The sequence below is a fragment of the Anopheles coluzzii genome, chromosome 2 (assembly GCF_943734685.1).
Source record: "Anopheles coluzzii chromosome 2, AcolN3, whole genome shotgun sequence".
NCBI lineage: Eukaryota > Metazoa > Arthropoda > Insecta > Diptera > Culicidae > Anopheles > Anopheles coluzzii.
Genome location: NC_064670.1, coordinates 117,773,599 through 117,787,294, shown reverse-complemented (window position 1 = coordinate 117,787,294; position 13,696 = coordinate 117,773,599). Strand labels below are relative to the sequence as shown.

The following is a 13,696-nucleotide window of genomic DNA, read 5'->3' as shown; positions in this document are numbered from 1 at the left end:
ACGCCCGAGGAAGTAATATCTGTACGAAATAGAAAGAACAGAAAGATAAAGACGGCTAAGGGGAAGAAACTCAACTATCTTGTTGGTGGAGGAAATTTTTGAACTTTCCTAACTTAATTTTCAACGAGCGACGACTCTGTGGCGCAAAGGGGCGCAATGGGGCATTCCACGTGCTGGATCAGTTCGGAGATTGATTTTTCCTGATTTGGTTCGCCGTTCGAGCGATGCGATTCGTCTTTGATATGCTGGCGCATCTAGCATGTCTGTAGCAAGGAGCACTAGAAGAAGAAGAAGAAGAAGAAGAAGAAAAATACTTTATTTTCGATGCAAATGGAAAGGAAAACATAATTTATTCAACCAGCCCTGGGGGTGCAGAAGTAATGACGGATTTTACAGAATGCTGGGGGGGGGGGGGGGGGAAGGAGGGATAAACCATCAAGTCAGAAAACACAAATTTGAGGAAACATTGATGTCGTGATTCGGGAAAAGGGTTGGGGGGGGGGGGGGGTTTGGATGCACAATTTGATTGGAAAAAAGGGGTGAGCAAAAAGTTTTTCACAAAGCAAAAGGGATAAAAATGTAAATTCCTTTTTCATTCATTTCATTTGCTCTTTGGACACATTTTTTCTCCATTTTTTGTATGAACTTGATCGCTTAAAGTTAATTAAAACTCACAATTTCCCACCTACCAAGCCACCTACTGTTCATGTAGCCCGGGGAAATGCACCAACTACTGTCACCGGGTGCCATCTTCGTTTGCATCGCGAAGGAATGCACCGGCCCCCTAGCCTGGCAGGAGTCCGTTGTTACGCGTGTCACCCTAACCCCGTGGAGGGGGCGGGGGCCTGACATTTGACAGCTTTCACAGGAACGACGAAATCCAAGCAATCCAACCCAACGCCGGTAACACCTTCAGGCGCACACGCCCTCTCCCCAGGCTGGGCCGGGCGCGGCATGATAAATTGCAATCCGTCGCCAAGCGCGTGTGGGCTGGTGCCTTTCTCTCCGTGTCAACATTCCACAACCGATGTGAGAAGGAATTTATTGAACGTTTATTGGATTTTCGGTATTTCGGCCGAAGATAGTTTAGTGGCAATGCACAATACTAAGGAAGAGCATCATGGCCGCGCGTCGACGCCTTTTGATATTGGATCGCGTTCGAGGAAAAGAAGATCTGAGGGGACATAAATAAACTTAATCGTTAAAAAAAAGAGAAGAAAATACACAACAAGACAAGCTGCCTTGAAAGTGGAAATTTTAAACCACACACATACACACACACATTTCATGAAGTCAGCATCCAATTGCACGGGACCAGTCACGAATGTGCACTGGACTCAATATATATTGGAAAAGCTTTTTTTTTACGTACCTCTTTCAAAAAAGAGAAGAAAACAACAAGCCCCCACTTCCTACACGTACAATCTCGGAGCCAAAGACTTATACCGAATTCACATGCAATAAGCACACTCCCCCCATTAGAAGATGAACGAGCGAGCGGCACGATCCTTACGCGTCAGCCAGATCTACCTCAGAATTGCTTTATTTAGCACGAGGCAGTGAAGAAAAAACTCACTACTCACTTAGAAATGTGTTACATTTCCGTTCCATTTTCCAACGAGCAGCACACAGCAAGACACACAACACGCACAGAGACACTAATGAGGAACATTTTCATTAAACGTTTCGGTGCAAGCAGTAACAACAGCTTTCGCACAACCAATATGGCGTATGGCTCTGTATGTCGGCTGCCAGACGATCTCATTAAACCGCGTTACCATGGAGACGCGCTGCAATTTCCTTTCCCCAGGACAACTCACCGAGCGGCTAATTCTGTGCCATCCGGTCGCCTTTGCTTTAAGGCCGGCTGCTGACATGGGAAGGATGACAGCAATGGGCAGTGACGGAAAAGGAGAAGAGGATCCGAATTCAACAGCTTGTTTATTAGAAAAGTTTTATTTGTCCTCTCGAACCACTAACATGTGAGCTGTGTGTGTGTGTGTGTTTTTTTTTTGTTCGTGAAATCCTTCTTAGCACCACAACCCCATCGCCAAAGCAGTGTACGGTGGGGAAGTCGAATATGTTCCTACTCTAAAACTCTCCCCACCCGGGGGTCAGTTCAAATATTACGTTGAGCTGCTTGCCACAGACGGGGGCCAGGGGTAAGCGGTTCGTACTGACGCCAACTGGCCATTGATTGATTGCTGCAGCCACAACCGCATCGCCCCGTTACAAAACCAACGAACCTCAACTTTGGTCCGATTGGTCGATCGATTACGAAACCCGGACAACAGACATCGAGCGGAATGGGCGGAATGGGCCAGCCACCGGCCAGCCAATGTGGCCGATTGAGCAACTGTCCCATCTACCATGACCCAATATTTGATCACCACACATACACACACAAACACAGCATCGCAAACCTAGCCAACGAGCCATGTATCGACCACCGAAGCCCAAGGGTTTTCGGTGTCCCCGTGTTTAGTATTTGTCTTCGATTTCTTTTCCCTGCACTGTCCCTACTTCCCCGTCCAACCGCATGGGAAAAAGAAAAACTTTCCAACAGTACAAATAGATAGACATTAAAAGAGCATCGTACGAGCGCAGGCTGGCCCCAGCGGTTCTGTCGCGGGAAGTTTAGAGAAGTCGGTGCTGTGTGTGAATGTGTGGTGTGGTTTGGTGTACGAACTTTTACCCGTTTTTGGTCGGGCTTCTGCCTGCGGAAGGCTGTGCCAAGGCGATTGGGCGGGCGTTTGCGTGCTGTAAAGTCAAACAAAACCAAGGCATGCTACATCAAATGGCAATGCTGTTGGCGCAAATAAAAGCAGCCCTAGCTGAAGCATGTACCCACGAAGCTCGGTTGGCTTTGGCTTTGAATTGAATTTCGGAACGTTTGATGAGTACTAACACGAGATACTTTTTTGTGTAAACGTTGACAACTTCGCAACAAACGCATCGTCAAGCTGGACTGTATTCAGAAGTTAAGTCAGAAAGGCCCCCGTTACGACACGGCTACACCAGCAGGACGACAGCTTTAACAACTTCGCTTTAACCGCCTCCTCAACTCACACCCGGGTGGTTCTCGCGCTCCTCCATCCGTGCCGGCGTTTTAAACCCCCGCCGAAGAGTCGCATTGCGCCCAATCACAATCGGCGACAGTTTCGGCGGGCTGGCCGGATAGATCGATGCGAGTGTTTCGATTTTCCGCTTCGCCGCACTGTGGCTGCCCACCCCAACCGGGGTGGAAGTCTGCGGCAACCGGCTAACCGACCGCTGCCCGTACGGTGTGCCCACGTTCGGGGTGCTGCTCCCTGCCACTGCCACCAGCTCGCCGAGCCGCTCCGCACACTGCTCGAAGAATCGATCGCGATCGATCGCGTCCAGCTGCAGCTGGCAGCGGTCCCATTCCGCCCGCAGATGGCCGTGGCGGGCGTGCTGCTCCGTGAACGTGGTGTACTCGGTCGCGAACGACTGCGGTACGCCGACTGCCGGCTGCCGGCTGAACGTGCGCCACTGCAGATTGGACACGCACAGTAGCCGCCGCTCCTGCACCACGTCGTCGTACGCGTACTCGCCCAGCCCGTGCCAGAAGTTGATGCACAGCAGGTTCATGGCCGTGTCGGCCAGGTAGATCGATTGGAACTTTTTCGTTTCGGCCGGGCCGACGCGCACCACCACCCCGACCGTGTCGAACTCGCCGAACGGTGGACGGAAGCTAGCCGCATCGATTGACCCGATCGGTGTGACGGCGCGGCTGCTAGAGTGGCCCTGCTGTTCGACGACGAGATCATCCTTTACCCGGCGGTACGTGGTGGCCTTGTGTGCTGTTAGTTGGACGTCATTATTCTTCGTCCCGTTGGCGGTAACATTCCCAAACTCCACGTAGGCTTGCTCTTGCAGCAAACCACGCACATCGTCCGTCGGGCGCCAGATCGAGAGGACAAACGAGCGTACCGGTTGGGCACGATCCATGAGGCGCACTTTCAGCAGCGCGGTAACGGTCGGCCGGATGGTGCTTTTGGCGAGCAGGGCCTTCACCCGTCGGTTGATTTCGCTCTGCAGCTGCTCCTGCTGTCGCTGCTGGAACTGCTCAATGACGAGCTGCTGCGAACGGGTCAGTTCAAACTACAAAAAGAAAGGGGGAAAATGTTTACAAAAAGAGGAACCATTTCCATTTTGCTCTTTCGTTACTGCTTACGTCGAGAAAGGAAACGTCGAGCCCATTTTCCAAACACTCCTGCAGCTCGGTCGCCGTCGTGCTCTCCGTCACGCGCACGTTGCGCTTCACGCTGTTGGCCGCCCGCTCCCGTTCGATTTCCTCCTGCACGCGGTTGTACAGTTTGTGCAGATTTTCCAGCTGGTTTGCATCGTTCCGGCGGCTGTGCCGTTGCTGCATCCGCTCCGAGCGCAGTACCGATCCCTGCCCTTCGCTCGAGCTTTTTTCCACGTACATTAACGGATACACGCGCACGATGAGCGCTCGCACACGGGCAATCAGTCCGCCGCGATCGTGAATAGTATTGCACCCGATCAGGAACGGTACGGGATGGTGATAGTACCCCAACCGTACCGACCACCGGACACGGCGCGTTGCGTTCGTGGCAATTTTTAACCGCACGTCCAGCGGTACTTCCAACGGCGAACAGCCATCCTTGTGGTTGCACAGTTCCGCGCCCTGTATCATTAGCTTCGTGCCCGGGACGATACGGCCGGCGCGAACAGCCGCCGCCAGTGGGTAATCGATCTCGGTTCGCACACTGTACCATCCATCGGACAGTTCCAGCCCCATTCCGACGGCGGATGCTGCATCGTTGTGCACGATGTTTGACACGAACAGCACCATCCGGCGGTTCGGTATGTCGTCCTTTTCGAGCATCTTTCTCAGGGCGGACCGGCGTGCGGAATCGATCTCGACGTGATACCGGTACTGTAGCTGTTGGAAGACATTTTCCGGCGATAAGGCACCCTGCAGATGGGTGCTAAAATTGCGCTCATACGCACTCAGCTTGCATACGATCCAGCGCCATGCGTTTTCAACCCATCCCTGCGGTACGAGCCGCGGATCAATGCCCGGGGCTGCAAGAAAGGCACACCGCATCTCTTCCACGCCTATGGTGGAGTTTGCGTCCATCAGTAAGCATCCCGCTTTCCCATCCGTTCCGAGAGGTATACGCGCAGTATTGCTGATGCTGACCGATTCCCTGCAAACAAATGGAACATTTAAGCGCCTAAAATGCCATCAAAATGCGCCTCAACTTACCCGTAATACTCCGCCACATTAAAGCGAAACTCCAACACGTTCTCCAGCGTGACATTCATCGCTGCGGTTAACACGTCCGCCGTCCGGGGAACAGCACCACCAACATACTCCCTTATTGCGACACGATTCTTCTGCTGCTTTCGGCTACAAAACTCAAACAACCGTGGCCGACACGCATCTGCCGGTTTGCTTGCAATGTATTGCATCTGTTTTTCCAGCTCCTCCCTTCGTGCCTGCTGTACATGCTCCGGTGGCAGGTGGCTTACCAGCACCGACCGCCGCTTCCCATCCGACTCGTCCGAGGCGGGAAGATTGGGCAGTATCTCGGAAAAGCTATCGTCCCAATCCGATCCGGCAGGTTGCATTTTCGCCGCCGGTTTGGCCGGTATCGCATCGGAACATTGGTCAAATTTGGACAGCAATTTGTTTGGCTTTTTACCCATTTGCTGGACGCAAAACAGTTGCTGAAACTCGTGATCATCCAACTGCGAGAAAAACGCATCGACATCGTGTGCTTGTGGGGTTGGTTCTTTCGTCTGTTTTGTGGTGGGCCTTACACTTTCACCTACGGCCGATGCTGGCGTACTGGTTTGGAAGGGGACAAGTGGATGGAGATGGTTTGAGCGCAGCTTCTTCTTCGGCGTCAGTATCGGTTCATCGTGCGCATGCGATAGGCGGCGCTTGTGGCGAGTTTCCTCCAATTTGGGTGCATTTTCTCCAAGCACCGAGTCACTTATTGCAGCATCGTTGCAACCAGCAGGAAGAGGTTCTTTGCTTTCAGCTTCATCGAATTCATTCCATAACTTTTTAGCCCTCTCAAGCGCATCGGTCGAAATGGCAATGGAAGCTCCACTCGCTCGACTAAACGTAGGAAAAGAGGTTACGCTTTCCTCAACATGATCGATAGCACAAGCATTTTTCGATATTACTGTAGTGCATTCCGTGACCTTCTCCTCTTCTTCTTCGGTGAAGAATTTCTTTGCATTTTCCAATGCTTTTTTCGAGACGGAAATTTTACTACCGCTTGCCGTGTTAAAGCCACCGAGCAAATTTCCTGTGATGTTTTCCTTATCAACCACCGGGCCTAGATCGTCCTCATCGAACGCTTTCTGTGCCATTTGGAGAGCTTTCTTCGAGACTGCAATTGCACTACCAGCCGCTGTACTAAAACTGGCCGCGAAATCGGGAGAGTTTCGGTTTCCAGTATTTTCTAGTGCCGATTTGGAAGCTTCCTCCTCGGCAAATGCTTTTTGTGCTCGTTCGAGGGCTTCTTTAGAAACAGATATCTTGCCACCACCGGCTGTACTAAATCCACCACCGAAGGAGTCATTAGTCATATTTCCGGGCTGGTTCTCTTTGTCTCTGCTCAATTCTTCCTCCTCAAACATCTTTTGTGCTGTTTTTAAAGCCTTTTTCGAGACAGCTATTGAGGAACCACTCGCTGTACTAAAAGCTCCCTTAGAAACTGGTCGCATGTTGTCACTACTTCTGACCTCTTTCGTTTCATTTTCTATACACATACCGCTGACCTCCTGGCAAGAGCCCGCTGCTTCAACGCCGGTAGCATTGTCCACCATCGATTCTATCTCTTCGAACGTTTGCTGTGCCTTTTCAAGGGCTTTTTTCGACACGGCAATTTTATTGCCACTCGCTGTACTAAAACTAAATCCCATAGCAGGTGGCTTGAACCCACCATCCCCTGTTGTTTGGGGTTGATCTGTGCCTTCCCCCTCCTCTTGCGCAAACATGGTGCGAGCCGATTCGAGTGCTCTTTTCGATACAGCAATCTTGCTCCCACTAGCAGTACTAAAACCACCATCACCAAATGAAGTTTCATTTGCTGTGGTGATGTTTTCCTGTTCCATTTTCGTTTCTTCTTCGGCAAACGCTTTTTGTGCCAATGCGAGTGCCGCTTTCGAGACAGCAATTGTATTGCCACCGGCTGTACTAAAACCTCCCAAGAATGTCGGTTGATAGGGGTTTCCTTCCCGTGTGACTAATGGATCGTCCACAATGTCCTTGCCAATCGTTCTTTCATCCTCTTCGAACGTTTTACGCGCCTTTTCGATGGTATCTTTCGATACAGTGATCGATTTACCACCAGCTGTACTAAAAGCTGCTCCCAACGGTGCCTTAGAATCGTCTACGTGCATCTCATTCTGAAGCTTGGCTTCCTCTTCGGCAAACATTTTCTGAGCACTTTCGAGCGCTTCTTTCGATATGGCAATTGCGCTGCCACCAGCCGTACTAAATCCTCCACTAAACGGTTGATTGGAAAATACAGGTTCTTCTATCCTCCGCCTAAGAGCTTTTCCTGCGTTGTTTGCATTTACGCTTGGAACGGCCTTCATTTCAACACTTTCCTGCAACGATTCCCTTATGCTAGAATCATTTTGAAGGTGATTAAGCTTCTGTTTGACTTCTTCTTCTGTGAACATTGCTTGAGCTTTTAGTAACACTTCATCAGAATCATTTACCGAAGCATCGCGCGTTGTGTTACTGTATGAGTTAGCACTGTGAGGCACCAAAGAAGCATTAACCCTTCCATGTACCTTATTATTACCGTCGGATTTTATGGGAGTCGCGTTTGTCCCTTCAGTTATCTTTTGCACTCGCTTCTGATCCGATGCATGGGGTTCTTTCTCCTCCGCAGGGTGCGCCAGCATGAACAGATCCTCATCATCGTCCAGCAACTGTTCCATCGTAATTGGTTCACTCACACTCTCCGCATGGTTATCGTCCACCGATAGAAAACTGCTCTCATCTGACTCACTCAACGTGGCAAAGTTTATCGCAACCGTCTTGGGAGAAGACGATCTATCGGAGGCAAGGGAGATCGGTGAAGAAAACCCGTGAAACGCTGGTTCACCGTCGAGCGAAGTGGATTTGGTTTCATTTCGAGCTTTCTCTTCCCTACACTCGCCATCTTCTTGCCTAGTAGTTATGGCTTGTGAAAAGAAAGCGGAAAGTTGTGTAAGATTTGCCTGTATTAGCACACTTTCGTTCAGTGCCATTCCGTCCATTGATGTTTCAGTATCGCTGTGATGGTTAGAATTACGGATCGTGCTCGTTTCCGACTCATCATCGCTTGACGGTTGCCCTGCCATTGATGAATCTTCCGTGTCGTAGCTTAACCGACGAGCTAACAGTTTCTCTCTTTTCTCTCTGGCTCGGCCATACTGGCGGCAGGTCGGTTCGCGCTTGACGGGTTTCGGCGGGCTGGTGATTAAATCTCGCAGCTGTATTAACCTTCGCCGCAGGCTTTCGGATTGGATGAGGGATAGGTCTACCTCCATGGAGCACGTTTCGCTATCTTCGAGCCGAAAATCGTCCAATATTCGCTGCACTATACTTCGCTCATCGGGAGCAGCATCTGGTTCTATAACTAAAAATAACAATTTTAACATTTGGGGTATAAAGAAGTGTATAAATTAAGGTATAATAGAGGAAAAAGCACCTTCACGTTTGATAGACGTTTCGTTGATTGAAGTATTGCTGAGCAGCTTCGACGGAACTGTATCCTTCCCATCAGTGTCTGCTCTAAGAATCTCAGATAGAGGCAGCGGCAATTTCGGTGGCTGCTTTTCTATGCCCGGTCCGGTCAACAGATCCGCCGCCTCAAATAGGTCGATCATTTGTGTATCAATTTCCATCTGTGTGAAGCTATAGTTGTGAGGCTTTATGGTTGATTGTGCCTTGTACTCCTGCGGTGGCGCAAAATCACTTTCTTCATCATCTCCAGCCCGTTTGGCCAGCTCGGCCACCGTTAGGAACTGTTCAGTACAGCAGGCAGCAAACTGCCGTGACAGCACTTTACTCGGTCCCGGGATGGCATTGGCCTTTTCCAGCAGTATTGCCGAAGCCAGAGGATTTGCTTGCACCGTTTCAAACTGCTCAACATCCTCGTCGTAGTAAAAGGTCGACAGCTTTCGTGCCGCTTCTGGTAACTCCGCCTCGGTAACATGAAGGTCGCTCGCACATTCCGAATGCTGCTCGTAGGACGATCCATCGTCGGCGAAACTTTCGCCGGCCGACGCTTTCTTGGCACGTTTAAACAGTGGACCTTGTTTCCGGCGGAATTTCTTGCGCTTTACTGCGACCGGACTGGCCGGCACTTCGTCCATCGTTTGGGGGCACCCGAAAACAGTGCGCTTTTTGTGCGGGAACTGAGATTGTTTTGTTATTATTATTATTTTTTTTTTGTTGTGTTCAGAGTGACCAGAAATACCGATTTATCTGTATTCCTACCGATTTTTCATATGCCTACTACGGACGTCACACGATGCGTAAACTGTGCCGTAAACTGGATTTCAGCCATACAACCCTGAAGTCTTTTGACAGGAAGTTTACGCACTCCCATACAAATCAAACGTAAACTTTTTGAGTTTACGCCTCGTGTGACGTCCGTATACCGATTCACAGATACAGGGTTTCGAATCATATATGGGAATAGTTCAATCACTTAGGGGAATGTTGCAAATCGGTAGGGGAATATTGCATGCAAGCTGTGGATGTTTGCAATCACTTAGGGGAGTTGTGCAATCGATTAGGGGAATGTTGCAAGCGTACTGTGGAGCTGTCATCAGACTGTGGGTGCCGCTGTAAATACCTTAAAATACAGTGAACCCTCTCTTATTTGACACCTCTCCAATTTGAAAAACCTCTCTTATTTGAACATTTTGCACAGTCCCTTGATTTCCAGTACATTTTTGTTCCTTTAATTTGGAAAACCTCTGAAATCTGTACCCCTCTTATTTGTGTATGGTGTTGCCATGGTTATTGAAAGATGTGTGCTCAAATTGGCGATTCTGTTCGCAGTTTCCTATAGCAACAGTTAAGGCTGCATACTAAATAATCTGTCTCTTTCTTGTTTGGATGGACCTTTCATTCACTTTTCACCTCTGTAATTTGAAAACCCCTCTTATTCGACAGTCCCATTGCCTCTCAAATAAGAGAGGGTTCACTGTATTTTCGTCAATCTTACTAACTTATCATGTTAAATTATGGCTCCGCAGCAGGATTTATTTAGTTTATCATGTGTACAGCAGAATCCCACACGATTTAAAAAAAAAACATCATCGGTATCAATTCGTAGCTTTTTTACTGCAGCGGCTCTAAGGTCGCGTGGAGGCCCCAGAAAAAGAACTTGCCACCATTAAGAAGAAAATGTGCATCTTAGTCCTTCTTTGGCTTAGAATTCCAATTTTCAGATCGACACTTCAGAAAAATCTTCATTTGTGTAACCCCTGAACCAAATTAAATCCAAATCCTAAATAAAGGATACATATTCTCGTGACATGGAACTTTCACTTTCCGCATTAGCACCCCCTCCCATCCCGCTTAACACTTCTTTCGCTTTTACTTCTTTTAAGTTTCGAGTTTTAACCTACCGAAAACTACCGATAAAATTTTGATGCGCCTACCGAAAACCGCCTAAATAATCTGGCCACACTGATATCAGCCGCCAAAACTGCTTTGACGTTTGACGTGACGGATATTCGAGCAGAGCAGCTCGAATCAGTGCACATCCACTGCTCGACAGAGTTCAAAACGAGCGTTAACTGGTATAATGGTGGTATAATAGAAACTAATATTGTTAAATTGAAATCAAAGCATATTAATTTATTTTGATTTCGAAAAAATAACTTATTTGCAACAATCTTACCAATGTTGTATAAAAAGATCAAAATGTATACGTGAAATTCCTGCACCGTATATTTAAGCCAATTTATTCGTTGCACAGCTTGTCCGCGTGATTTGCTATGAATGGGTTCATGATCGGTTCCAAGACTGGAACAGGTTCACGATTCATTCTGGAATCGAAAAAGGTCTTGTAACAATTCCGGACTCGTATGGAAACAGTTTCAGATCTAGGACCCGTATAGGTTCAGTATCAGGTCCATGACTGGCATGGGTTCTTGTTCGGTTTCAGGACCGTTATGGATTCAACATTAGTCTCTGAGTTGGTGTGGATTCTTGATTGATGACAAGTCCTGTATTGGGTCAGTTTCAGGTCCAAGAACTCATAGATTCAGTATCAGTTCCAAAAACGGCATTGGTACAGGATCAGTTTCAGAGCCGCTTTAAGCTCAACATGAGTTCCAACGCAGGTATGGATTCTAGGTCGATTCCAGCATCTGTATTGGTTCATTATCAGGACCAATAAGAGTTCATTGTCAGTTATGAGTTCATCATCAGTTGCGGAACGTTTATACTTCAGCGTCAGTTTCAGTGCAAGAATGGGTTCTTTATCAACTACAGCCACGGAATGGGTGTAATAACAGTCCCAGTGCCGTTATGAGTTCAGCATCTGTTTCTGTCCGCAGAAGGATTTAAGCCTAATTTGTAACGTGATAAATTTTCGAAAATCTACCCAAGGAAGACTAACGTTAATCGTCTTTGTCCACGGAAGTTGCTTCTGAGTTTAAAACAAATTTACCATAGCAATCAAATTAATGGATGCATTCTTCTTTATCTTAATATCCCCAGGAAACACGCTGCACTAATTTACAAAAGCACCTTCTAAAACCATTTTCATAATCCTCACATTTAGCTGCTGCTGCTGCTGCACTTTTTTATACTATCGCAAAGCAAAGTTCAAAACTGCAAAAACCAAACAGAATCCCAAAAAAACAACACACACACTGCCCCTTTCGACGGCAGATGTTACTGTTATGGCTTGGGACGATGGGGCTCACGGTCAGGATAAGGTTGCATAATAAGATGCATTTTGATTTTGCTACCCCATCGAACAGAAGCCCGCGAACGGCACGCACGGCGTGCAGCCGCAGCCCATCTCGACCGTTGTGGTTGTGTGGAATAATTAAGCGAAGACGCACAGGTTAGCACCTGGTGCCACATGCATATTAAGTTCATTAGTGAATGCATCGCATAACCCGCATGCTACGCCGCGCACCGTACGAGATGGAGGGGCGTACCTGTAGGAAGGCCTCCGGTAGCCACACGGTCGCGGAAAATAAAGCGAAAACGAAAGCAACAAAAATAAAACTGACTGCCAGCTGCCAACTGTGTTGCCGGTGACCGGCATCGGCAGATTTGCCAACAAAGCTGTGCGCCAAATCCTCGTCCAGGAGCGGTCAACACAGAGAGAGAGAGAGAAAAAGAAAATGATACTCAAAACAAGATCAAAATAACACAACGATCAAATCGGAGAGCGGTGAATAAAAAACTGCCCCGTGCAAGACATAAAATATAACGCAACCGGTACGCCGGGGATCATGTTTTTACTGTTTGTCTGTGGGGGCTGTAAAACACCTGTCCTCAGTCGTATGGTGAACACGGTCACACACACATTCACACATAGCAATATACACATAAAGGCCTAAGTGGTGCACGGAATCTTCGAAAATGACGTGATAAGGATCATCATATGTTGCTGTGCTGCCGCCAACCGAATCCGTGCGCCGAACATCTGCTCTGCAGTGAAGGGTGCCCAATTTGCATATGCGGGCAGGAGGTTTTTTTTATGATCTTACGTTTGCAATATTTGCTTTTTAACAATCAAGATCGATTTTTAAGCTTTTTGGAGGTACTAGTAGATGTTGCTTGGTAAGTAATATTTTAAATAATATGTGTAATCAAAACTAACGAGTTCTGTAATAAATTCAAGAGCGCTCTTGGCCATTCAGATCCTATTTTCAAAGAGTTCATTTTGATTCTGTAAATTGTCAAGTTTTGTAAAGCCTGACCGATCATGAACGTAAGCTTTAAACTTTTATATAAGCATTCGTGAGTTTGTTTATCGAGTTATAAATAGAATTATCATCGTCAGAACGATAGCAACGGTGTGTTTACGGCGAACATTAGACAGAAACATGAATCAGCAAGGATTCTTCTGATGCTCAATGCGCTGAAGACAAAACACCTGCTTGGCGTTCGCCTCCCGGAGGCGGCTCCCTCGTGCATGGAGTCTGTAGGCGGAGGATGAACTTGCTTCGTTGTATGGCGAACCAGGCATTCTGACGTTGGCAAAGCTGCAGTCTGGGACCAAACATCTTGCAGAATTATCATCTTAAAGTCTCTTGGTTGTTGAAAGAATACAGTTGACAGTTCCGTTGTCCGGTGTCCGGATATGGTCCTGCGTCCTACCTCGTTGCACTTCTTGGAGTCTCGTCTGCAGATTTTCGATGCACCATCTTTTTGAAATATTGAGGATTCCTAAATCCTATTAACATGTTTCAAACATTGCATAATTCTCGATCTTGTTGCAAATAATAAAAAATGTTTGCAAATGTTTGGAATAGAATCTTTCATAAAGGGAGGAAACTATGATAGAGGTTGAAATTCACTGCTCCAACACATCCAGAGCGTATGCTACATTTCATGTGTCTTTGAAGACTAACAGACTTCAGTAGATTGCAATTCCTATTTGTTGGCTTTACTTCACTGAACAATTGTTTATGTTTTTCGACTGTT

The 13,696-nt window shown here is 47.7% G+C and overlaps 1 protein-coding gene across 2 annotated transcripts; it reads right to left on the bottom strand.

Annotated features, from left to right (window-relative positions):
• Window positions 1–2,008: 2,008 nt before the first annotated feature.
• LOC120950844 (breast cancer type 2 susceptibility protein homolog) lies at window positions 2,009–9,433 on the bottom strand. Of its 2 annotated transcripts, none has more exons than XM_040369200.2 (4): window positions 8,718–9,433; window positions 5,261–8,639; window positions 4,199–5,201; window positions 2,009–4,125 (listed from the first exon to the last, which is right to left on the bottom strand). In XM_040369200.2, exons 1-4 carry the CDS (start codon window positions 9,382–9,384, stop codon window positions 3,061–3,063), a joined length of 6,114 nt encoding a protein of 2,037 aa, XP_040225134.2. In that variant the 5' UTR covers window positions 9,385–9,433; the 3' UTR covers window positions 2,009–3,060. The 2 variants fall into 2 exon arrangements, with proteins under 2 accessions (XP_040225134.2, XP_040225133.2); XM_040369199.2 differs by having other exon boundaries at window positions 2,010–4,125; window positions 5,261–8,645.
• Window positions 9,434–13,696: the final 4,263 nt, after the last annotated feature.

Excerpts from the sequence above, each read along its gene's own strand:
- LOC120950844 (XM_040369199.2), bottom strand. The coding sequence starts at position 9,384 with ATGGACGAAGTGCCGGCCAGTCCGGTCGCAGTAAAGCGCAAGAAATTC. Across the intron at positions 5,202-5,260 it reads AATGTGGCGGAGTATTACGG|GGAATCGGTCAGCATCAGCA; the intron begins GTAAGTTGAGGC and ends ATTTGTTTGCAG. Across the intron at positions 4,126-4,198 it reads TCGACGTTTCCTTTCTCGAC|TTTGAACTGACCCGTTCGCA; the intron begins GTAAGCAGTAAC and ends TTCTTTTTGTAG.